This window comes from Podarcis cretensis (genome assembly GCF_951804945.1).
Source record: "Podarcis cretensis genome assembly, chromosome: 6".
In the NCBI taxonomy this organism is placed as follows: domain Eukaryota; kingdom Metazoa; phylum Chordata; class Lepidosauria; order Squamata; family Lacertidae; genus Podarcis; species Podarcis cretensis.
In genome coordinates this window covers 17718250-17744645 of record NC_137175.1, presented here as the reverse complement: position 1 = coordinate 17744645, position 26396 = coordinate 17718250, and the positions used below count along the sequence as shown (strand labels likewise).

The 26396-nt window shown below is 40.1% G+C and overlaps 1 protein-coding gene across 5 annotated transcripts in view; it reads right to left on the bottom strand.

Moving 5' to 3' along the window:
- Positions 1-2983: 2983 nt before the first annotated feature.
- The window catches only part of ZNF217 (zinc finger protein 217), a 33134-nt gene continuing 9721 nt past the window's right edge, over positions 2984-26396 (bottom strand). For 4 of the 5 annotated variants that reach the window (XM_079978992.1, XM_079978994.1, XM_079978990.1 and 1 more), the window contains exons 2-6: positions 14894-16659; positions 12066-12191; positions 9571-11109; positions 6849-6975; positions 2984-5638 (exon numbers count right to left, since the gene is read on the bottom strand). In XM_079978992.1, coding sequence (XP_079835118.1) covers positions 6866-6975; positions 9571-11109; positions 12066-12191; positions 14894-16295 — 3177 coding nt within the window. In that variant the 5' untranslated portion in view covers positions 16296-16659 and the 3' untranslated portion in view covers positions 2984-5638; positions 6849-6865. Of the gene's footprint in view, positions 5639-6848; positions 6976-9570; positions 11110-12065; positions 12192-14893; positions 16660-17586; positions 17811-26396 lie in introns of those variants that run through there. The other variant, XM_079978991.1, reaches the window with a different exon arrangement.

Here is a 26396-nt window from a genome sequence, read left to right as displayed (position 1 = left end):
GTCCCCAGGTCCCCTTCATGGATCACTGCCTTGCTGTGACGAAGGGGCTTGAATAACTCAGAGAAGCTATGAGCTATGCCGTGCAGGGCCACCCAAGATGGACAGGTCATAGTGGAGAGTTTTGACCAAACGTGATCCACCTGGCAGAGTAAAAGCTACGGTTTTCCCAGTAGTGATGTATGGAAGTGAGAGCTGGACCATACAGAAGGCTGATCGCCGAAGAATTGATGCTTTTGAATTATGGTGCTGGAGGAGACTCTTGAGAGTCCCATGGACTGCACGATCAAACCTCTCCATTCTTAAGGAAATCAGCCCTGAGTGCTCACTGGAAGGAAAGATCGGGAAGCTGAGGCTCCAATACTTTGGCCACCTCATGAGAAGCGAAGACTCCCTGGAAAAGACCCTGATGTTGGGAAAGATGGAGGGCACAAGGAGAAGGGGACGACAGAGGACGAGATGGTGGGACAGTGTTCTCGAAGCTACTAACATGAGTTTGACCAAACTGCGGGAGGCAGTGGAAGACAGCAGTGCCTGGCGTGCTCTGGTCCATGAGGTCACAAAGAGTTGGACACGACTAAACGACTAAACAACAACATGTCCCTAGGTGCTTCTCTTTTCCTTTTCAGGCATCTTTAACCCTTCCATCTCCCATAGAACCTTGTAAGTAAAGCAGTTTACATCGTAAATATATGCACGGTACCTGAATCTGTAGTCAAGGCTCAACAGAACAGACAACCACACACCTGGGAGTTGCAACTGAGCAGGGGAGACAAGAGGACTGGCTCTCTGCTTTGGGGGCAGCCACTCCCTGCTATCCTCAGCTTTTGGTTTTTAAAGCTGTCCTCCAGGGATGGGGAGCCAGTGGCTTACCAACCGTTCTTGGTCTCTCGATTCCCATCAGCTGCAGTCTGAAAGGCCAACATCTGGTGAGGAGCACAGGCCCCCCATTCCTGATTTATTGTAAAGCTGCTGTGGCGAGAGTGAGTCAGGCAGCGAATGGGAGCACTGACCTGTGGTCTGATTTGGCATGAGCTACTTTCATCTGTTCGTTGTGAGCATTAATCAGGCAGTAGTCAATGCTCACTGTGCCAATACTTGCTTTAGAAGAAGCCGATGTGTACACTTGTAATGTGTGTAAAACTGCTTGTATGAAACATCTCTTGGATACAGTAGTCACATTAGTCCTCCGGGTTTCTTTTTGGCAGTGATCCAAACAGCTGCAAGGAGACCTTCTTCACCTGAGAAATATGCATAACCAACTCCAGCAGAAGCAAATGCCTCTAGGAAGATTTCGCTTCCCAAATTGCTACCTAATTTTGAGAGGGTGTCTGTCAGATACAAAAAGTGATACTTTCATGTTTCTATATGGAAGAGATGTATCCTGTTTTTTAAAGCTACTTTAATGTACATGTTTGTGGCCTTTTGCTGATGAGACATGCATGTTCCATTTGTGAATCACACTCGGAAGAAACTGCAGAGGAAGCTTCAAACTGGCTTTGTACGATACGGATTGGCTCAATGGAACCCCCGATAAGTTTTTCAATCTTTTCCCAGCTGATTGTACTTTTTAAAAAATGTGCCAAATGATTTTTTAAAAAATAATAATAATTAATAATAATAATAAAATAATAATAATAATAATAATGTGCGCTTAATTTTTATTTTTAAGGCAGATTGCCTGCATGGCACACAGAAGGAGACACAAGAACCAAATCTGCATTGGAATCGCTGATTATAAGATTAACAACATAGCAAAAGTGGGAGGAAATCAAACTCAGCTCCATGTGATAATTCTTTTGAGTGCTCTTTTTGGAGACTGTTTCTTAGTACTCGCCTGGCACCTTCATTACATATCTTTAGGAGCCAGACAAAAACATTATATCAATCTGTCTCCTTTTCAACTCCGTATGGAAGGTATTGTTTTTGTTTGTTATTATGGTATTTTTTGTGTTTTTATATTGATCTTCGGATGAAGGTTGGTATAGAAATTTAGTAAATAGTAGAAGTACAACGAGACATTTTCTTATTACTAATGCATACACCTGCTTGACCTCTGCACCCATTTTCTAGGGGGACGAATAAAAATGCAACTTGCGTGACAATGCTATACCTGCCTTGAAGATTAATACTACATTGTGGATATTTTGTGTGTGCAGTCAAGATGCATTTGAATTGAAGTTCAAACACCACAGTGATGTCAACCATGAGAGAAAGGGCTCTTTCCCTCTCTTGAGCAATGAAGTGAAACTTGGTATTTACTTGTATTAGTTCTAAAGTGAGCCCTTTCCATTTATTTTCACTTAACTACTGGGGCTGCATATAGCAGACCTTGCCCTTTCCCTCATTCAGATTCCAAAGAACTGATAATGAAGGAAGAACACCTATTTGTTGAAACAAAGGACCCCCCCCATAAAGTATTTTAAAAGTAATATTGACCACCAGTACCGCAAGCAGACCCCAAAGAACGACTGATTCAAGTACAGGTTAAGAATATAATTCGTTCTGGAGGTCCATTCTTAACCTGAAACTGTTCTTAACCTGAAGTACCACTTTAGATAATAGGGCCTTCCGCTGCCATCACGCCACCGCTGTGCGATTTCTGTTCTCATCCTGAAGCAAAGTTCTTAACCCAAGGTACTATTTCTGGGTTAGCGGAGTCTGTAACCTGAAGTATCTGTAACCTGAAGCGTCTGTAACCCGAGGTACCACTATATACGGTATATTTTAAAAAGAAACCCTAGTAAACTTTTGAAAACAACCGAGACTCCCCCCCCCCCCGCTTGACATCAGTTTTACTACTTCACTTTGGTCCATAAATCCCCTTAAGACACTCCTCAGTAATTTTCTTACTTTAGTCCTCTTGCATAATGACCGTTCAGTACTTGGAATTTTGCATGCAACTTGCGTTCAAACAAAAACCATGCAACCACCCTGTAAAATTTTGACTGTCTAGTGTTCAGAAAGTGAAACAAGGACGAGAGTATTTGCAAAAAAAAACACCAAGTTGTATTTACATCCACATGTAATAACATATTCCACTAAACTGAAAACACATCATAAATTAAATGACTTGAATTGGTGTCTACAGCCTGACAAACTTAAGGGAGGTTCCACAATTAAAACAAATCAAGATGGTAGGAAATAAATACAACAAATTGATAATTTGTACCAGTATACTCATTGCTATTGCAAAACAAAAAACCAAAAAACCCAGTAGTATCCCATAGTTAATACTGATGGGCAAAACCTACTTTGGAGACCAGGGCTGCAATCTACAAAGCTCTGCTGCTGCAGATCCTCTGTTTTGACAGGGCTTTCATGGCACTCCTGTGTGGAAATGCTTGGGTGCACAGCTGCAATTGAGGGCATCTCTTGTGTTAACATCACAATATATGAGCTGCGTTGTTTTGTGCTGCAAAAGGAGCACTGGAAACCCCAGGCCATGGGGAAAGGGTCCACCAGTGTCTCCCCTTCCGGAAACCAACCCAGCAAGTGCAGGACTTATGATATTATTTCTGCAGGGAAGGAAGAAGCTTGTGCTGGAGCAGCTCCAGTGACATAATAAAGGTAACACGATAGAGATGTCCCGAATCAAATTTGAAATCGTTCTTCGTTCTCTTCCATACTGAAAAGAGACTGAGAGTTTTAGAAAAACTGCACCAAAACTAAGAGGAAGATTCTTTTAAAAACATACAAACTATAGTTAAACATAGCCCTGGTCTTTTATATTTTAAGATTTATTACTTGAAAAAAAGGATACAGACATGTTATTTTACACATCCTATAAGACTCGTTGAAGGGTAAGGCAAAAATAGAATAACCATCTTCCACGCAAATTTATCTTCAAAAAATAGGCTATAAAAGTGCAAAACTAGGAAAACAAATCTAGATTTTATGTACATATGGCTCAGCTTATGAACAGGAAAATGGTAAATTGTGTACAATTTCCTGATACACAGCACTTCATTACATTGCCAGTTTTACAGAGACATCAAAATTACATATCCCTTAATACACAGGAAGTAAGAAATTAATTTAAAATGTCTCAAAGTTGCATATGGGGTTGTGGGGTAATCGCCAAGAAAGTCTGTGTTCTGCTGTTTTACATCTGATAAGAAACACACAAATCAACAGTGCAAAAATTATTTTTGAAACCATTTGTTTCCTGGAAATGTTTGACATCCAAACCCAAAGAAAAGAATGAGTCATTAAAGGCTTCACATGCTGTATCATCAATATGCACAGCACCATGACTGGTAACAAGACGGCTCTTCCATTCATTATTGTCATGTGCAATGGAAAAAATATTGGGTTCACACACACAAAAAAACCCCAACAGTTCCTTGACAAGGCTATCAAACCAACTTGGGGCTGCACTGCATGCACAGCACACAGTTCCAAATGTAAAGGAGTGGGTCCCTAAGTAAAGCCACCACCATTCCTCTTTGCTTTGGTGAATATAGCCCTGGGCACAATGAAATGTGCAAGCCATTGCCTTCAACATGGGAAGGCCCACAGTTGCCCCCATAGACGTATGGAGGAGTGGGGTGAGGTGGGAGGGGGAGGCGAGACAGGCCTTCAGTTGAAAGTAATGGCAGTGCACATGACATTATATTCTGGCCCAAAATGGACAGGAATGTTGGAGTGGGGGGTGGGGTGGGGAGTGGAATAGGACTTCATAGTACCATGTGGAAATCTTTTCCCAGGCTTACAGCTACATGAATGGGTGGGTCATGTCCTTGCTTTGGCTGCTGGACAAACAAGGAGTACTATATTTGCAAATATAAAGTTTTGTAACTGGTACAAGAAGTTGCATCAGGGTTCAACAGGAATGCTGTTTTCTGCTTCAGGCATATGTACAAAATATTTTTAAAGCTATGCATTTTTGCAATATGATCCATTTGTGGAGTCAAAACTGATTATTTAGGAGGAAGAGGGGTAAACTGAATCTCTCTCATGCAAGCACAAGTCCCTCTTCAGTAATAGCTTGGAGGCCAAAAAGCATTTTATCTGAATTGTGACTGCATGCCAAGGATTATGAGACGTGTTACTCCCTATTGATAGAAAATAAAGTACACGGTTTCTTTGAAAAGATTGTGGTACTTGTGTTAATGTTTTTGCCTTATTCCAGCTGGTATTTAAACTGCATAAGATGAAAACAAAAGTATGTTGTTCATTTGGAAACGTTTTCAAAAATGTACATAGGTTAAAGCACAAAACAAAATTTGACAAACTACTACCCTTATACAAAAATAATCCCAGTATTTAAACCAGACACACTCAATGCACAGATTTACCTGAGGTGCAAGGGTTACACACAGCTTCTAAATTGGATCTCTTTTCAGCAGCACTCAAGTATGCAAAAATATACTTTATACTGAATATTTGGTCAATGATAATTCTGAGAAAAAATATTATTCAAGATCAGGAACAGATGCATTTGCCAGTTCTTTGCAAGCTAGTCTTGAGAAGACAGTGTTTAGGTCCACAATGTACAAATGGGGTCAGACCTTCCATTACAGAACTGTAGTGTTTCTCTGTATACAACAGTACAATCACAGCTTAGTTTGGTAGCTTTCATCATTCATTATTCTCAAGAGATGAACTGCAAGGGAAATCAAAATTTGCATCTTCATACCTGGAACACACAAACAAAAAGGGTTCTATGGCAATGACTCACAACAGATACAAAAAAAGCAGCATAGTGGGGCTGGAAACTTCAGAAATAATACTACTTAGAAGTGATTACAAATGTAGGAAAAACTGTGTTGAACTTTAGGCTACAGATTATAAACTCTGGTGCCAGAACATGGAAAACAGCACACACACCCCTTGGCAAATTCTCCCCAATTACATAAAGGAATGCTTGATCAGCGACACATTGCCATTGTGTTACCCATTTCCCCTCAATCTTGCCTTACAAGAGTTATATTTTAGTTTTAGTGCACTACCAAGGACCTGAATGTTCCTGTTAAATGGCCTTAACCACATATCCTCTTGTAAACAAGTCAAATGGGGGGGGGGGTCAAGCAAGGTAAATGAAGGACACACACTTAGAAAACCAAGTAAGAAAACATTTCCAGGAAGGTGAAGAGGGGAATCTTCAGGTGAATCATACACTATTTGAGATATGTCAACACACTAACATTGTTACTTTAAAAAGTGTTGATACTTAAACTCTTAGGGGCAGCAATATAGGACAACCCTGACCGCTGGAATATCAAAGCTACTGGGCCAAAGCCATTCATTCAATAAGCCCAGCAAGAGTGCTTGGTAACTCAGACTCATATTTACATAACAGAGGAAATCCTCTCACACAGCACCCTTTTCTCCTTAAAATGGAGAAACCACACAGCTTAGGGCTGCACCCTAGTTTCTCAGACAGACAGGCAGCAGGACCCACAGAACAGAGAATATTTAAACTGAATAGTCCTGGGTAGCCATCTCAATTACAAAAGATGAGCATAAGCAAATCAAAGCATTATTTTAGATACCATGAGAACAGGAATAAACCAGTGCCATTCAATAAAGATTCTGTCCTTCGCATAAAGAAGCAAAGCTCTTAAAACTCACCGAAACTAAACTACAACAGGATGGCACAACATATAATGAACTGAACCTCACAAGCATGCTGGACAGTAACTCCTTTTTAGTTGTATCTCATGATATTTTTACATTTTGACCACTGACAAGCACATAATGCCCACTTTTTGTTCTGGGATAAGAGGGTCTGCAACAATCAATTCTCATTACTTTTTTGTGTTCCTCCTGCCAATATGTGAATTGTGGGGAGGGGAGAAGATCCTTATTCCCGAGGTTAATTTTTTTTAATAAAAAAAGTTGTTTACCATTCATTGTAGCAAAATCATGTTCTCTTGTCATTCAGTCGATTATGTGTATTGCCAATAAGCCTCTCGTAACCTCTTTTCTGCAGCATGGTGCTAGACAAGTGTTGATACGACACTGGCCTTTTTCCTAATAAAAAAAAACCCAGCACATTAGAAGACATTACCACTAAGGCCAGAAATAGCCACAAAACTAATTTCAAGAACTTAGTGAAATAACCATGGCATTCTTCCTCTGCCCTTGCTCAAATGAATAACTTGTCTATAAACACACTTTTTGCAATTACATTTTGATCGCTTTCATGAACTCAGCTGAATCTATCTTGAATGCAAAATGCTGGAAGAATTACATCAGACAATGATAATGATCTGCATACCTCAATGAAACACAATGGTCAGGACCCAATGAACCATGAAACTTTTTGCACAAGCTCAAGGCGGCGGGGGGGGGGTGCTATACAGTAGCTTTCCCCTCAAAACAGCACCAACTGCTTTTGAAACCAAAAGCAGTTTGTAGCATGACATGAATCCAATTGTTTTAAAGCTGGGTGGGAGGTGCAAAAAAATGTTACAAGACTAGCACAAGTTCCTTGCACAAGCCAAATCTAGCTCCCATTTTATGCACTGTTACCAATTTGTTTCCACAAGACAACTGACTTGCTAGTTTTATACCCAAATTTTTTTGGGGGGGGACGGGACTTGTGCTGGAATAATAACCACGTGAATGCAGCTTTATTGCAAAACAAGGCAGCGAGTTTGTAGAACCGTGGGTTCAAATCATCTAGCGAAAACCCTGGCCTGAGGCAGCAAAGCACTTTAGCTGCTGCTTGTCCCAACTCTTAGCATACATAATTTCCTGAAGTATTCAAAACAAATAATCCGATTGAGACCACTCTGGAAAATAGGAATAAAGAAGCTGCACAAGAGGGATCTGAACACATGGAGAAAGCCTCGTCACCATTACAGCCATGAAAATGTAGGTGCAGGCACTTCCCACATGCTTCCTCATGCTTTCTTTATTCTTACTTCACTGCAGCCAAGGGCGAATAGCAACTATATCACTAATGTAATTCAGGAACTGCTCCTGTGACAAACAACCACAGTAAGTCCATACCATTCCAGAGATAAAGCTACATGAGCCACTACCATACTACTGCTTCATGTGGTGTATCAGTCACATGATTCAGGCAAGTGCTGAATCAGCACACGGCATGGCTGGAAAAATCCCAGGGGTCCTGTAGCTGTTGATAGCATCCCCCTTCCCTTTTTTAATTTAGGTGGGGGGACCTGTGAAGGGCCCAGCAGCTCCAGTGCCGCCATCTTCACTAAACCCAATGCCCTACCCAAATGTGTAATCCCTCTGCAATTTCAGTTTGCAGCTCTGAAGCATTCTAGGGAAATGAAATCTGCGGCTGCGGCCACCTGACCGAACCTAGTGCTTCCCTGTGCTGAGAAACCTGGAGCTTCGCTACTTTCAGTACTGCATGGCCCCCAACTGCTGTCTGTTTCCACTTGTGCCTGTTGCTGCTCCCCTTGCACCTGGAAAACTATTATTTCAGGAGGGGCAACAAGGCAGCATTTTAGTGAGAGTACTTTGTCCCAGGTACTCTCAAGCGTTGTGCTGGCCCTGGATCTAAGTCCAGGTTGCACATCTTGTGCTGATGCTTTTTTCTTTGAGCTGGCATACATATACAGGCAGTCGCCATTTTGTCTGGGGGTTCCATTCCTGGCCCCCAAGTGCGCATAAGCCCATACTGTTCTGCCCTTGTTCTGGATTCAAACAACCCATATGTCACTGGTCACATGTCAACTGGACATGCGCAAAATGGTAACCACCTGAACCTAAAGACTCAGGCCAGCAGGTGTGGTCATCAGCTATACACATGAATTTGGCATGTCTGCAGCCTTCTCCAATCTGGCATAGGGCATAACTCATCTTTCTAGCTTTAAGAAGTTACTGACAAAGTTTAGAAAAGGAGGCAAGGAGTCCCACACCTAGCCTCCCCCAACCCACCCAGTGCTGTATAACAAAGAGCAGGAACTAGGGCTCTGTTCTCCCTCCCTTAATTTTTTTATTAATTGTTCTTTTTTCCTGCCCTGCCCTTCCTCCCAAAAGAGCATCCAGGGTGGCTGACATAAAATCTACATGCACAACAGTTTCTGCAAAACAGAAACTATGCAGCTTGAAGGCAGCTGCTCTTAGCAACATGCTGTGTGAAAACATAGTGTGGTGCCAAATCCCTGTCTTCTGGTAATGTAAGCCCTTGGGGAAGTAAAGGAGGCGGTAAGTGATCACTCTCATTTTTTAAAAAAGAAATTATTACTGGCGATTGGTCAGAAAAAGAAAAACAGAGTGACCTATCTTACAATGTCTAGATGGGAAATTTTTGGGTTCACAGTGGAAGCCATGCGTTGATCTCCTCTGGGGCAGAAGTCAAAATATCCCACAGAGAAATCCAAGTTTTTGCCATAGTTGTGATTGGGCACCACTTTGTAGCAGCAAGTAAATATATGTCCTATTTTCCCCCAGATACATTTAATAAGCCCAGGATTAATGAGACAACAGCAATCACATCCAAGTTCTTAAATACACACTGAGGATTAGATAAATGGCTGGTAAATTCTAGTTTTTGTGAGCAGTTCAGTCACTTAAAACATGATAATTTGATTCAGCAAGCAGAAAGCATTAGTTTGTTTTTAAAGTGCTGAAACACAATGTGAATACCTTCTTTTGAAGAGCTGGGGACTTGGCTGCTACTTGATCCACAGGAACTGTAATATGGCCCAGGACCATATGTTTCGTATGGCTTCAGAATAGTCACTGGATTTATAGCATCTACTTCAGAGCTCATGAGCCCTTGTTTGGCTGGGAGGAATGAGGCAGCAGGTTTGGTGTGTGAATATTCCTGAGGTAGCAGACCTGCATATCTGCCTGCAATATGTAATCTGCCAGCATCGTTCCCTCTCCGATACAGCATAGGGTCAATCTGTTCTGGAGCCAAAAGATTAGACCTTGCTCTTTTAGAAGGCAGTCCATCAAATTCCAAGTTTATATTCCCTGCAGGTCTGTTACTGAGAAACTCTATTCCTCGATTGCTTGACCAAGCAGATTCGTTCAATGGAGTCTCAAGAGAGCCATTTATGTTGCTGCTTGCTATGCCTAATTGAGAAGCCAAAACTCTTGCTTTAGGATCCAGCTTTTTCCCTCTATCCTGTACAGGAGTGCTACTGGGGCTGTTGTGGGTTTCACGCTGTGGTCTAGAGCTAGTAATCTGACCTCCAATCACTTGCAGTTTGCATGATTTCAAGTTACTTGGTGCCGAGCTGCTAGAGTTCAACGCTGAAAAAATGGGTGTTTTGCTCCGTAGAGTGGCACAATGTTTAGCCTCCACATGCGGGGATTTTGACTGGGTAGGCATGGAAGACTTGATTTTCCCAGGGTTAAGAGGCAGAGGGTGCACATCCTTTCCCAGAAGATAAGGTGGGCATCCAGTACGTCTGGCTTTAAGAGCGGCCCTATTTCTGATGCTATTTTTATTAGCAGCGTTGGAATTATTGGGGGGCTTATGCATCAATCGCCGGTGCATTATTAGAACCTCTGGATATAGTGTTCGGTAAGTACAAAAGGAGCAGGTGCTGGTTGCTAAGGAGCACTGAGAGGCAGCAGTTGCTGAAGCATCCAGAGAACAGCCAGTAGATAAATTTAAGGGCTTTTCTTGAGCTATTAGTCTGCATTTCGAGTTTTCTGAAATGTCGCTTAGAAGAGCCATGTTTGTTTCACCTTTCACAGCACCAGAATAAAGCACACTTTCTGGCAAAACATAATTCCTTTTCTCAGACCTATCAACGTGCTTGTTTTCCTGAAGCTCTATTTCAATTTTTCCCAACTTTAAGTTTTCAAGGCATGGAACTGATGCACCATCATTTGAGCCACCATAGTTTGTACCTTTATTTGTGTCCTGAGTGATATTATTCAGTGCAGTCTGAAAAGAGGAAAGCACTTCTTTCTGCTGTTTTACAGGTGGGCCTCCTTTAGCATCTTTGGCATCTTCCAGGAGCCTTTTCAGATTTTTGGTTTCTGGAACACAATCGCCGACTGGCAAAAAGCCCATCTCCTGAGAAGATAGCAAACCTTTACTGTCAATTTTCACATCTGCTGCAGCTTCTGTTTGCTTGTCCTTGTGGTGTCTCTCCAAGTGATATCGCAAAGATGTTTTCTGGGCTGCTGCATACTCACAAAATTCACATTTGTATGGTTTTTCACCTGAAAGAGTTGCAAACGAGAAGTCAGAGCTATTACCATTTCCCTCTGCTAAAAAAACACAAGCAGGAAATCTGTGCTATCCTTTCCCATCTCCACTAAATATGCTGGGGGGAATCAATATTTTGCCAAAATCTAAGTACCAAGTACTTCACTAAGTACTAATATCTCTTTGATTTAGAGGAAGTTTTAGCTGCTTTAGTTTAGATGACCATTTTGCTAAACATAGGATAAAAGTAAGGATAAACAACAAAGCATATAGCCAAGGTGATAATCCTCCCTATAGTTGCATACATTTTCAAGAGGTCAGCATCACTGGTTCACATATGTGAGTCTCTTGGTTAGCCAGGATTGAGCCATGTAGCAGTAAGCAACTGAAGCTGAACACTAAGGAGTGCCATCACATCCTTCTGGAATAGCATAAGGCATGTCAAGGACCTTTACCACACTCCCCCACCCTCAAGCAAGTGGCAAAGCAACTTGGGAATTTCCACGTCCTTCTACAAGCTAAATCTCTGAGGTGGGCTCTGAGCCATCAATGTTGATGAAGATGCTTACATTCCTGGAGTCAATATGGATGTGTAACAGCCTCTCCTCCCAACACACATATAGCTTCTAGCACTGAACATCACAGTTCTCTGGAGTTCACTGAACACCACATACTATGGAAAGAGACTAAAATCTTAAAAGGCAAGCAGCAGTGCTCTCTTATTTGTAAATCCCTCGATTTCCAATATCCTTTCCAGTTGGCTCACAATTCTGGACATTTGGAGTTAATAGCATAGCTCTTAACCACCTCATCTGTCTAGAGGTCACAACTAGGGCCTACTGTATTTCCTCAGAATGCAGTAAGTTGGTTCTGGGAAGTGTATCAAACATCAAAGCTGGAATTATCCTAATCATGAAATTTCCTTCAGTTCAGGCACCAACCATCATGAAGAGAGTTCAATTCATTTTACCTGTGTGAGTTCTGAGATGAATATTGAGGTAATAGTTTGAGCGGAAATACTTCCCACAATAGCTGCATTCTCTAGAGGCGCCAAGGTTTTTAACTTTTGCCCTTTCTATGCCATCTTCGTTCTTATCTTTGGACAGAGGAAGAAAAGAAAAAACACAGACAAACCATATTATAAAAGTGAATACAGTGGTACCTCGGTTTTCGAACAGCTTAGTTCCCGAACAACTTGGAAAATGAACACTGCAAACCTGGAAGTCAGTGTTCCAGTTTGTGAACTTTGCTTTGGAAGCCGAATGTGCTCCTGAGCATCCATTTGTACTTTTGTGCTGCTAATTTGCGCCCCCCCCCATCATAATTAAAGCTTCCTGCCTTCCGTTTGTACTGTTGTGCTGCTTATTTGTGTCCCCACCCCATTGTAATTAAATCTTCCTGCCTTCTGTTTGTACTGTTGCACTGCTTATTTTCGTTGTCCCCCCCCCCCCCCGCCCCGTAATTGAAGCCTTCCGTTTCCAATTGCAGTGTTCTGAGGTGATATTTGGTGCTTTTGTTTTTGCTATTTTTTTGCATTTTTGTTTGTGTGGCTTGTTCTTACTTTGATGGGACTTTGACTTGTGACTTCATTTTTGTGACTTGTTTTTTGGACTGGAACCCAGTTCAGCAACTCATTGATTGACTGTGTGACTGTGGAAATGGATAAAAGTCCCCCCTCCAAACAATGACTATCATCAGTGTAGGCAAGATTTTTTTTTTAATTTTTATCATCTACAATACTGTCTTATTTATTTTATAGTACAGTGCACTGATTATTGCTTTCATTTTATGGATCCATTTTATGGATCAATGGTCTTGTTAGATAGTAAAAGTGCTGTTTTAGGGGTTGTTATTAAAAGTCCGTTTTGCATTACTTTCTATGGGAAAACGTGCCTTGGTTTTGGAACGGACTTCTGGAACAGATTAAGTTTGGGAATCAAGGTACCACTGTACTGGATCCAAGCATGTTCGGCATCTATAATGACAACAGCATGTGTTATTGTGGCTACCACCACTAGACACATATGCAGTATGCGCCATGCATCTCCTACCCCTACTGCTCCTTTTCCTTTACTACCATGCAGTGTATTAACACACTATCAGCATCAACATCACTATCAATTGGCCTATGCGCTGTATTCTAACAAAATTAACTCTGAGTTAATTTTGAGTTTGTAAACCCCATGAGAACACAGATTCTTTCCCTTGAGATCTCCTAAGTTTCAAGCAATTTCCACCAGACGAGGTTTCCGACTGGGCACCTGAGAATGGAGAACCATACCAACAAGGGGGTGGGATCTGATGTTTTGAGTGGTTTTTAGTTTTAGCTTTTGACACAGCTTTAACTCAAGTCTATAGGTGGCCCAGCTATTCCTCTTAATCCCCAAATGACCTGATGCTATGTTGTGTTAGGGCCATTTTAAAGGGGGGAAACAGCAGGAGTCACCAGAATGGAGATTAAATATGTTTGTTTGGGACTTTTGTTGGCCATTTAACACACACACACTTCGGCTGGGTTATTGAGCATGCAACAGCAATACGTATGGTTGCTGTATCCCAGCCCCACCCCAAACTAGAAATAATGTTAAGTGGCATGGTGTATGTGGGCATAATGAGTTTATTAGACTTGCATTGCTAGTTCAACAATAGATGTACTGGAAAAACAAAATGTAAAGTTAGACTTCCAAGAGGAACAAACCCAAAGTGCACTGCACAAGTTGAAACAAATCTACCGAATCTATGGGGTACAAATATTATTATTTATTATTATTACTGAATGTACAGTATTAAACCCAACCCTACGGGAAGTATTTTAGTTCGACAGTAAACAGAATTTTGTTCAAATATTGTAATGCTAGTGTGGGACACCTTCATAGTTCATTTGCTTGTATAAGTCTTTCATAGTATTGGAACAGAAGAATTTCTCTTTTATAAAAATTAATTGTTTTGAGTAAAAAAAAATGTTCACCCTAACAAGTGCCTGGTTTTCTGTAATACATTTAAAGGAGGAAAATCTTTTGTTATCTGTTCATCACAGCAGGTTCCAGTTCTTCATTTGATAGTCATATAAACAGTTTTTTCTCTCCCTCCCTCTAGCTCCTACATGCAACTCCCAAGAAATAACACTAGAGGGCAGCAAGCACAGTATTATAATCAACAAAGGGAGTTTCAGGTTCTTTCTAATGCCATTGCTTAGAGGTGCAATTTCAGTTAAGGCTGCAGAATGGTGGTGCACACAGAAAACATGGACAGGAAATGCACCTAGAGCAATTTTTATCTTCTCAAAATTTTCATATTTTAAAAATTAATGCACTAGCAACTATGCACTAATGACACAACCTAAATGATCATGAATATATACAAACATGTCCCTATAGTGCTTGGAGCTCAGTACCAGTTGGCAAAGAATTGAGAAACAACGAAGTTTCTCCAGGTTTTATGGCAAAGAAACAAAAGTCATTCAGCCATCAACAGAATGGCTAGTGCTCCATTATACTAACCTGAACTACAGGTCTGCACATTGCTAGAAAGGGCAAGATGCAGTCATGTGTACATGGAACATGCTGTACAAAGGATTACGCAAGCATCCATCCCTTAAGTGCACTTACAAGAAAGGAATTATGCCATGACTTTTAAGCAGCAAAATGCCGAGTACCTGTACCTAGGAAGAAGGGTGTTAATATAGCATTACTAGCAAAAATCTCTGTCAGTGACTTAAAAAAAATGTGGTTTAGATAATGTATACGTGAACAAAACAAGTGAGCTAAAAAGGAATCACAACTTCTTAGTAGCTCTTACCTAAGGTCTCTATTAGTCCATCCTCTGATCCATCTTCAGAGCCTCCTTCCCCTCGTTCTCCTACTCCATTCTCATCCACAGTCCCGACATCTGTAAGGCATGCTCTTGGCTGCTTTCCTTCAACAGAGCTGGCTTCTAAATCATTCTTTCGGTCTCTCTTATGTACTCTTGAGTGAAGGACAAGCTGGTGGTAAGTTCGAAAGGCTTTGCCACACTCTGAACAATGTGTGGGCTTGTCTTTGTTCTGGGACAATTTTGAATCCATCTCCATAGAAGGCACTTCACGGCCAGGATATTTGAATTTGTCTTGTGGTATATTACCAATCGCTGTGAAACTACCACTTTTGCTTGCCTTGATCTTCCCCGTGCTTTCAATCTGGCTTGCTTTGTTTGCATTCCAAATTTCCCCAAGCTCTTCTTTATCAGAAGAGGAGTCATCATTGTCTGTACTTCCTTCATGCCCTGGCTCTTTCACTTGCCCATGGCCAGTAGCAATTTTTCCTTTGGTAGCCAGTTGCCATGCCTGATACGTACTGAACGGATCCAACTCTGCTATCCATTTCACAGGCTTTTCTTGCTTTTTCTTGCTAAGAGGCATACGTGGTTTTAAGTTTAAAAACTGCAAAAACTCTTCCCTGGGCGATCCATTTCCTTTGTCACCTGGATCAGCTTGTGAGCCATTATCACTGGCTACTGAATCTTTGGTATGTACTTTACTGTGCTCAATTAAACTTTCCTTATTCTGAAATAGGAAGCCACAAACCATGCAGATTTTGTAAGGTGATGTAATACTTTCAGTTACTTGGTCCTGTACAACCTCATTTATGGTTATAGGACTCTCTGATCCTTGAGGTGTCTTGCTTCTAGAACCAGGCTTACCAGTATGTGTTCTCATGTGATTTTTGAGGAACCATGGCTCCTTAAATCTCCTCCCACAAACACTGCACCAGTAAGTGAAAGAGTCCTTGTGCTTTCTCATGTGGGCCTCAACATCATATGCCTCCTCAAATGTTTGTCCACAAACCACGCAACTGAAATCTTGGCTATCCTTTTCATTGGCATCTGAGGGTGGCAAGTCTGTTTTCACTTGTCCTTTATCAAGATGGCTACGGTATTCCGCTTCTACACGCAGAACTGCTGGTTCGCAGAGTGTTGGCCTGTGCTGCATTAAGACATGCTTACCAAGATCTTCTGGATGCTTGAAAGTCTGATCACAAAACATGCAATCCAAAGGCATGCATCCTTCCCCTTGCATTAAGAACTTGTCTTGCAAGTTCTTGTACGAGATTGTGTTGGCCCCTTTTATTGGCATAGTGGCATCATTGTTCTCCATACGTGAACCAACAGTACTTGCTATGCCATCTGGTCCATCCATATATGCTAAAAGAGGTTGAGTAGGCATATTCCTTTGAAGATGTTAACATGGATTCTAGGCTTTTTTGCGTTGGAGATTAAGGCCACTTCAGTGGCTTCCCACCTGTTTACTCACAAATGTCCAAGCCCAGAGGACCATAAAGAGAAGTTTGCTGAATGTTTTTGCTCATCGGTAGGGGTAGAAAGCCTCACACAATACAAACTATTTATAAAAGTGTCCCATCAGTTCTCCAATGAAGGTATTGGATTGTTTATGCTCTCCGTGAAGCTTTTTCAGTTCATTTAAACTTCAAAGAAACTAGCCTGCATATATCTCCACATGTAAAAAAGTTAGCTCTTCTTAAGCCCAAAGAAATATGGAAATGGTTTAGCAGCACCAAGAAATTCACCACCTATGGAGAGAAGATTTAACACACAAACATTAACAAAGGAAACATGGATATAATAAAATACTTTTGTTTAAAAACAAGAGATTAAACTAGTATATTTTATATGATTTATTCATGTTTTATACTGCTACCAATATTCAGATTAAGTAATAAACTACTCCCTTAAGTCACCATAGATAACCAGGAATGTCAGGGAGGAAAATGTATGGAATTTGATAAAAGAAATTACAGCTTAGAGGAAAATATGTGTATTACTAGGCTTCTATGCTGGAGAAAGTGAAGGTCATTTCTCTCTACGCAGCATAGCAATGCAGCAGGGCTTATGGAAAAGGGACAGAGTGAAGTATTTCTCCTTGTCCAGTCTACTGCATTTATGAGCTGGCAAAAAGGGAGGCAAAGCCCTTTCTCTGCGATTAGCACAGAAATCAAGCAGGAAGGCAGAGGAGCAGGAAACACTTAATGCCTCCTCAGCCAGTCTGTTGCATTTCACGGCTTTTTACTAGCCTGATTTTTATTCATAAGAGAGGTTGACCATCTATCTATCCTACCAAGCTCCTCTTGCGGAGTTCAAAGTGGGCAGGTATTTCTTTTGTCTTATTTTTTGGCATGCTAGTAGCTTTTTATGGCTAATATTTAAGGCTGTCTTATAAAAAGTGACTTCTCCCTTTTAAAATTATTGCAAAACACACACATTTAGTCCAAACAACATTATTCTTCCTAGAATTCATTTAAAAACAACTGCAACTACAGCTAACAGTTTGCCCAGGCAAGTCTAAAAAACAATTCTGTGTATTCCACAATTAAATAAGTATAACACAGCTATTGAATTCAGATTTCAATACATAGTTATCTTTAAAATGATGCAACTGTCAAAGGAAGTTACTAATTTCTGCGAGGAACCTGCCCTAGGGAGTTACTGTTAACACTCACATCATGCTTTTATATTCATATGAAGGAAGCTGCTTCAGTGAAAGAAATCTAGTAAGAAATTGTTACTAAAGTTCTTTCGCCTCCAAAATCCTAAATCTACATTTCCATTCTGGCTGAAAAAGTCAGGTGAAGCAGAATTACATTCCACTGTATTGCATCCAAACAATTTGGATTGTTTTATATGAGCCCTCACCTTGCAAAAATGGTTGAACTTTTAATATTAATTTAAAGTGTGAGTAAAGCTCTTATTCATGACTATATGCAACATCTGCTGTGGATAGTGCCCATCTGGCAGCCATTTTGAAGCTACACTGTCTGCTGCTACTTCAACAGGCAGCCAACTCAGCAAATGGAGTTCCTACCCTTTGGATTACTTAACAGCACCATCAGCAGCAGACCTACCAGATAAGAGATTAAGACTACGTTAGCCCTAAAATAAAACTCTTCTGAGCAGCTGCATTTTGGTGATCCATTCTAAGCAATAACATGTTTAAATCTCAAGTGAGAAGCAAGCAGAATAAAAAAATTATTCTAATTTCACTGATCCAGTAGACCTGGTAATCCAGCTTTCAAGGCACTTATTCCTGATTTAATAAAGAAAAGAAAGCTCAACAAGTTGTACAGGGCTGCATTTTGGCAGAAATAAAATGGCATTTCAAAGTACTTCGGCTTAATTCTTGTCTAAATCACCCTATAAGATGGGTCAGTATTATTATCGCCATTTAATAATGTATTTAAATATTTATAAACTACTTTTGTATAAAAAGTGGGTGTATACCACACAAAGGTTACAACTATAAAAGCAAATAAAATGGTGAGAGTGGAGGGTCAGAGGTTGGAAAGACTGTCTTTCTGGAGTCCACCTAATGAGTTCATAATGACTGAACAGAAGACTACCAGCTTGTCCCCAAGTCAGTCACCACAATACACCAGCATATGCTGTTTAACAGGGAACAATTTTATCCCTATTTACTAGTATTTATACACGGTTCAGCTTTCTATTCCTCTCCAAGATGTGGGGAGGAGAGTATTGTGTAACATGCACCCCCCAATTGACAGGGGTTGGACTAGATGACCCCCATGGTCCCTTCCAATTCTCTTTTTCATATTCTTTGTAAACCACTTAAAGATGTTATTTACAGTTAAGCAGTATAAAAACTTTGTTAAATAAAGTGAAATGCTGACACAAGACTGGCGTAGACACCACAATTTGAAACCACACTACACAATGCATTCCCTCCAAGCGTACCAGGCTTATGCCTTCACTCACAATCCAAAACATATTAATAAGAAATGCTACATTTTTATCACACATTTCCTCCAAGGAGCTCAAGGCACTTAGTTCTTCCACCCTCACTTCATCCTCACAACAACCCTGTTAGGATATGACCCAAGTCAAGAGTGAGTTTCATGACTTGACAGGGGATCCGAACCCATGACTCCCAAGTCCTAGTCGAACATTTCTAAGCAAACCACCACATGGGTTCTTTTGATTAAACCAAGAGATGTCACTTGTCAATAGCATTATGTCTACCAAGAGTGACATGGATTGAGGAATGAAGTTGTAGTCCTGTAACCTCTTGAAGAACACAGGTTCCCTATCCTTCCATTACATGCTTGACGCCTATTCTAGATGTAATGTCTCTTCGCTTTCAGCTCCATGGATCCCGGTGCAGCTAGAATTTATTTGTCAGTACTGTATTAAAAAATGGTAAACACTGCAACCATTTCCAAATCTAAAATGACCTTGCCAAACATGCAGGCACACCACAAATTCCTTGTGGTTTGAAATCCAAATGTTCTAGTTACTACAGAAGCAACACCCAAGGCACCTGGAGTTTCACAACTCATTTCAGTGTCTTCTGAACCCACAACTCATAAATCCTTGATCAGATTTTCCACATGGGGTACTGGATGTAACTCTAAGTCAGCATGAAAAGCCAAAGCCCTTTAACACCAAATTGCCACTTCCAAAATTGGCACATGTACACACACTACATTTAGTAAAGTTAAAGGTAGAGGACCCCGGATGGTTAAGTCCAGTCAAAGGTGACTATGGGTTTGCGACGCTCATCTCGCTTTCAGGCCGAGGGAACCGGTGTTTGTCCATAGACAGCTTTCCAGGTCATGTGGCCAGCAAGGACTAAACCGCTTCTGGAGCAAACCACTTCATTTTAACACCGAGCAGATGACAAGTCATAAGGGAAGATATGACAAATGAAATGATCAGACAGGAAGCTTTTAGGAGCAGGAACTGAGCTTTTTATGCGGAAATGACACCCAAGCATACCACGGACTGTACTGAAAACTGACCATAGAAAATAAATCAACATGAGAATTTCTTGTAGCTTCAAGATCAAGTGTTCACTTTAAGCACAGTAAACAGGCTTTGGAGAATGATAGAAACCAATGGGAGATGTCAATCTATATTTGGAAACAGAACAGTCTACAATGCAGACTTTATACAAAATAAGGCACAAGACTGTACCTTTAAAAAAAAAATCTGTGTCCAGAAAACCACAATTAGGACAAATTTGGATCATCTTCTTTTCTCATTTTGTTGAACATTCACCCATGAAAAGCTACAGAACTTTCTTTCTCTAAAGGCAACAGTGCCAAACCACCATCACCATGCAACTAGGTTAAATTGTTCCTTTTTAAAAACTAGAGAATTTGAGTTAACATATTTAAAACTACAGTATACCATGTGTCTACTTTCAAGTTAGGAAAGAGTTTGCCTATCACTGGGAATCAAGGCCCACTGAAGTTCACATCACTTCATGATGGGAAGTGGCAGAAGCAGCAAGAGATCAGCACTGCATCTTCCTCTCTATAACCTAAATTCCAGTACTGCAGGAGCCTCCAACCCCCACACAAAGGCCTTTGGCACGTATAGGGGAGGGGAAGGGTCTTTCCTTTCACTTTACACCATGCTTTGGAGAACAATAGAAACTAATGCGTTCTAGGAAATACACAAGAGAGGGTGGGTGAGCAGATGGAAAAGAATCCTTGTGCTATAAATCCTGGGGGTATGATGAGTTGCCCATGCAGACATGACATCTGGATTTCTGGACCCACTTAACCTACCTATGTGAGCTTTTTCTACATTACAGGGTCAGTCATAGGATCATAGCCCAAACTGAAAGGTATCCATGCCCAACTCACTGTATGATACCCATAAATGTGCGTGTGTGTTTTTAAAGGTGCCATTCAACTAGCTAGAATGGGTATAGTTTTGAAAAAAGTTTCACTACCCCATTTTCATCATACAATATTCCTGTGTGCACACAAGGCACAGGATCATGCATGTTCCTGTCAATTAAATTCCTGTGTAATACACATTTGTGCTCATACATAAAATGTAGTATGTATCACATGCAGCTTTAAAAAAAGCAGTTTGAACTGCTCCTTTTTCCTCACAGGGAACCAATCATTCCTAGTGGTTTTCAGACATGTATCTACAGCAATCCTGTCCAACAGCTAATTCTTGTTTTGTATAGATTTCCCTTGACTTCATAACTAACAGAAACACTTTCATATATTGAATTTATGTCTGTCCTGTGATAACTGCACATTAAATTCATCATGTATTTAACAAGCTACCAGCAAATCCTAGTAATGAAAAATATCAATATTTTCTTAATTACTTCATCCAACAAGGATAATGGCTGTTTTTTGTTTTGTTTTTTGTTACTTAAGTCCAACAAACATTGGCAGATGTGTGCTATATTTTCTCTCTGTACACCAGTCAACTGACTTTTCTTTGTGAACAATATAATTGTGTTTACAGGCATTACCTTAGAAACCATTCATGTCAGTAGGCCCTTAAATCTTAAGCTAGATGCAAAACTACACTGCTCATATTTCTCCGATAGCTGAACAGACCTCTGTGTGCTTCTTTTTGTTGAATAACATGAGCCTGAAAGTCCTCTGTGTAATCTCATGTCTACCATTTGTAGGGCAGGGGGAAGGACAGAAAGATCAAAAATACCTTACAAATTTTCAATTCTACTTGACAGTATTCAAATCTATTTTCTCATTCTCTGGTTGTTAAAAATTACACATACAGTATATGAAGATATACCTTTTATTAACATAATAGTCCAATTGTTAGGCTTTTAATATAGGGTATTTTGTGAAAACAGAAGTGAATCTGTGGTACCTTCATAAAACATAACCAATGTATGTTATTGCAGACCACTTCTGTTTGAGAGAGTTCTACAGACCAGACTGCATTTCTATAGTGTAGCTTAATTCTGACCTGGCATTGCAGCACTTCCAATTTCCCTGTTAAGGGACCTTGACACCACAATGCATCTTGCAAGAATAATAAACTTTAATGAAACAACAGCAGTTTTACATTTTACTGTTGCTTCAGTTTAATGAGGAAATATGCTTTACCTCTCTATACTCTCTTCACACGACAGCCTTTAAGCCAAACACTCTGTTTCAGCCTTCCAGACCAAGGCCATTTAGTGCAACATCCTGTTCTTATAAAGGCCAACCAGATGACAATGGGAAACCTGCAAGCAGAATCTGAATTCTCCCACTTGTGATTCCTAGCAACAGGTGTTTAGTTGCATACTACCTGCAACAGTGGAGGAAGAACAATGGCATTCTTGTAGGGCTTCACTTTTTCATAAAAAAAGGAACAAGGAAGTTGCCTCCTGACCATTTCCCTTCCCTGTTGGCTCCTGAATGAACAGCAAGCAAAGCAGCTGGCTTCAGAAAGCAAAATAGCTGGAACACAACTCCCTTGTGCTTCTCAGTAAGAAAAGATGAGGCTACTTTGGAGTGAGTAGGCAGCAGCCAACACTCCAAGTTCTGGGTGGCTTCTGTACAGGTGCTGACTCACTGAGACGTCATGTGTGAACAGAGCAGGTATCTCTATGAATTCAGATGTTTAATTAAAAGTTCAACTGTGTAGATAAAGAATGTCAGTTGGGAAAACTCATCACATTAGTCCAACACTCAACTCTGCTGTGTATTAAGGCTCTTATTAAACAAACTCCAAGACCAATTAAGAGGCATTTGTAAAAAGGTAGCAAAATGCAAGGCACAGCACAACAACTTCACACAGCTCATTCAAAATTCTTGGGGTTACACACAATCTGTTTTGTACTCTGCATTGGATGAGCACAGACGATCATCTATTCAAATTCCTGTTTAAATTTGAGGTGCTACAATTTTTAAAGACCTGATTAGTACTCAGATTGAGTTTCTTCTTATAGAAGAGAAACTTAAGAATCTTTATATCATCATATAATTTTGTAAGATCTATTTCTGGGTAATGGTATCAGAGAACATTTGAAAAATCACTTGAAGTAGAAGTTTATAAACCAACTGAAAGTTTTCCTTCCATTTTATCAACCTAGTATTTTATATAATAACATATCTAGAGTGTAGGTAGGATCCATGATTCAGAGAAGGTATCTTTAAATACACACACATAAAAGGGAGAAACATTTAAATTGGACTTTGTGTATTACAGCCTACACTTTATTTATGGAATATATGCTGCCCAATTTTGGAACTATTTAACTCCTGTGTATGCATAGGAAACAAAGTATACTTGATTCAAAAGATTAAAATCAGTAGGACACAAAGCATAACTATTTTGTGAGAAAAAGAACTCCCTACATATTGTTTCAGCTGCAGAAGAGATCAAAATAAAATAATCTAAAAGTTTGGGCATTTGACCCTAACTCCCATGTAAATGTTTCCAACAGCTGCATAGTTTTAGCACCAACATTATTTTAAAATGCACTGATCTTACAAGTAAGCTAGAATAGTCATGTATCACTACAGGCACAGATTTTACAGCCATGAGCAGCTACAGCCAGTTGAGAGTCACATATTTTGTATCAATTGTTGACTGCCTTCATTAGAAAAAGCTACATTCCTTTTCTTTACTAAGCATGTCCATAAAATAGTGAATTCTGGTACTTAAGGACATTTTCAGGTTTTGCCACAAGAACATTTTACATGTTAGTAGGTTGCCAATGTACATCTCCATACACAAGTTCCATAAGGGTATCAGAACTGGAAAGGGCCTTTTTTTTTTTTTTGCTATAGCATATTGAGGGCACAATCATATGGTCCATGGGAAGGTGTCGTAAAGTCTGTAGGATTTTGAGAATCTCTCCCCAGGCAGTCAACCCTCCCAGTAGCCACAGAAAGGAGCACTGCTGTTGCTCCCTCTACTACACACACCATTTGGCTAAATGCAAACATTTTAAATGAATTCTTTCTACAAGTATTACCGCCACTTGAGCCAATTCAATCTACACAGTATCACAGCTGTCTTAGTCTGGCGCATTCATGCTTTTTAGTGTAGTGGTCAGGATTCAAAGAAGTCATTCCGTTTGCTTCACATGCCCAAGGGGTTTGGGGATTGATGTTTCTAGAAGGGCAGCCTCTGGGCCGCTTGGCAAACTACTTTTAATGCTGATGCAGAATTACAGAAATTAATGTGAGATATATCTCAAGGGCCTGTTATTTGAGAGAGAGAGGGAACCAAAATCCCACTAGGACTAGCCCAATTGAAAGAAAGAGGTTGCAATCCAAAGAATCACCAACACATCTCACTAAAACCAGCAAACATGCAGTAGCTTCCAGTTAACAATGGAAAAATATTCATGGCATGTAATGTGCCTAAGAATTGCCAGACATCTCTAAAAAAATTATCTTATCCCCCATATCCTTTATTAATCCCTTTCTATGTTCCCATCTGAAGTTTGAGACAGAAGAACACTATCACACTGGAGTATCTTTGGGATGGAGATACCTGTGTCTAGCTTTGAACAAGACACTAAACACATTCTAATTAGTACTAGAAGTTCCAGCACATACAGAGTAGGGACCAATTAGTTCTGTCAGTCCGACCCAGAGCAGAAACAAAACAGCTGAAACACTCCTTCTGTCTTTTTGTATCTGCCTTTTGTTGGGTGTATGGATTAGCATATTTGAGAGAATTGGAGCCTGGGCTAAAGAGTTCTGCATTTGGATAAGATACATTATGTGTGAAAACATTAAGACCTACCATTAAAATACTTCAGCCTTGAAAGGGGTGCTTTTTAAAAGTACCTTAGTCTAGGAAAAACAATATCCACTGAAGTGAAGGGGAATGTTTAGTATTTGGTAATCCTTTATATGTAAATGCTACAGGGCTGGCAGAGGCAGGGTGGAATGCAGGCTGGCTCCCATTTGAAGAGGTGCTACCCCTTACTAGCATGGGTCCTGGTAAATGCCCAGTGTTCTTTAGTTTCCTTATGTTAGGGGTTCTCATTCTTATATAGGAGCAGGCAGCACTTAAACATTTCTATGTCCTCAAAAAAGTTCTCAGACTCTCTGAATTTCCTTAAAATACTGCTTATAAAAGCGGCTCAATGTGGTGCCTTCCATAGTGTATCTGAAGAAGTCTGCATGCACACGAAAGCTCATACCAAGAACTAACTTAGTTGGTCTTTAAGGTGCTACTGGAAGGAATTTTTTTATTTTGTTTTGACTATGGCAGACCAACACGGCTACCTATCTGTAACTGCTTATAAAAGGTTAATCTAACTCCAACACCTCACTTTATAAAGCAATTTTATTTTAATAATATTAAGATCAAGCTTTAGCCTACCAAGAATAATTCTACAGTATAATCAAATACCTCCATGGTGATAATGTGCAGCTATCCTATGTCTCATAAGTATTGGATTAAGTACTAAAAATTATTTGTATCGATTTATTGCAGGGTATCAACTTTTAGATGATTCAGCCCAGTATTTAAGGCTCTCAACGGTGAAAAGGATTTTAAAGATACCCCAAACTGGCAAATAGTATCTAATTTCTTTCGGATGCTGTGTGTAATATTGCAGCAAGAAATCCTACTACTGCTATTACTATTTAAGGCCTACCATGTATAAAATACCAGATTTTGATATTGCTACCAGCCCTACATCACTTAAGGTAGAAAAGCTGTAAGAATTTCTGTTTGGCCTCATCTGTGTTTTGCCAAACCAGTTTACAACATAGTCAAATAAATTGCATGGCACAAAGTTACTTGGACTGTACCATTTTAAACTCTGGACGTTATTGGACATTCAAATGTTTCTCAGCATGAAATGAAAAGGAATGAAACACCAACTTCTTGCTGCTTTCCATATACTGTGATGTGTTTAATTTTGTTTAATATGGGCAGCATATAAACACATGATGCAACACCTGCAGGAAGAACTGGTTAATTCCCAGAGTTTCATTCCACTTTATTCATCTTTATTCCATCTTTATTCATCCCTACAGCTACAAAAGCTAGCAAACTTTTTATACATGGAGAAAAGATTCAACCATTTGATTCCCCTACCTGTAGTCTGAAGAGATACACTCCAGCAGAACATTCATCATGCGGGCCTCTAGCTGATAAGAGTGTGTCTTTGAGTGTGCCACTTCAAACATTCACACATTGTATGACACCTAGGAATTTCTACCATTTTGTGCTGACTGCAGAATGCAGTAAGCACAGAAATATTGTAGCTATAAAATCAAGACACACCAAACTCTTCCTTCTGAATATATATACTCTCAAGTTTCTTCTATCTCACCCTAGAAAGCACAGTCTTACTTGTTCATGGCCGACATATAACCTAAATTAACCAGTTCTATAGAAATCATGAATTAATATAGAACAATTTCTATGATTAACCACAGCTCTGAAAGATTATTGCTATTCTGATTAGCTGCAACTCTTCAAATAAAAACTAAACATATTGCCAAGGTTTTACTAAAAAAAAAAGGAAAAAAAAGGAAGGTACATGGAAGTAACT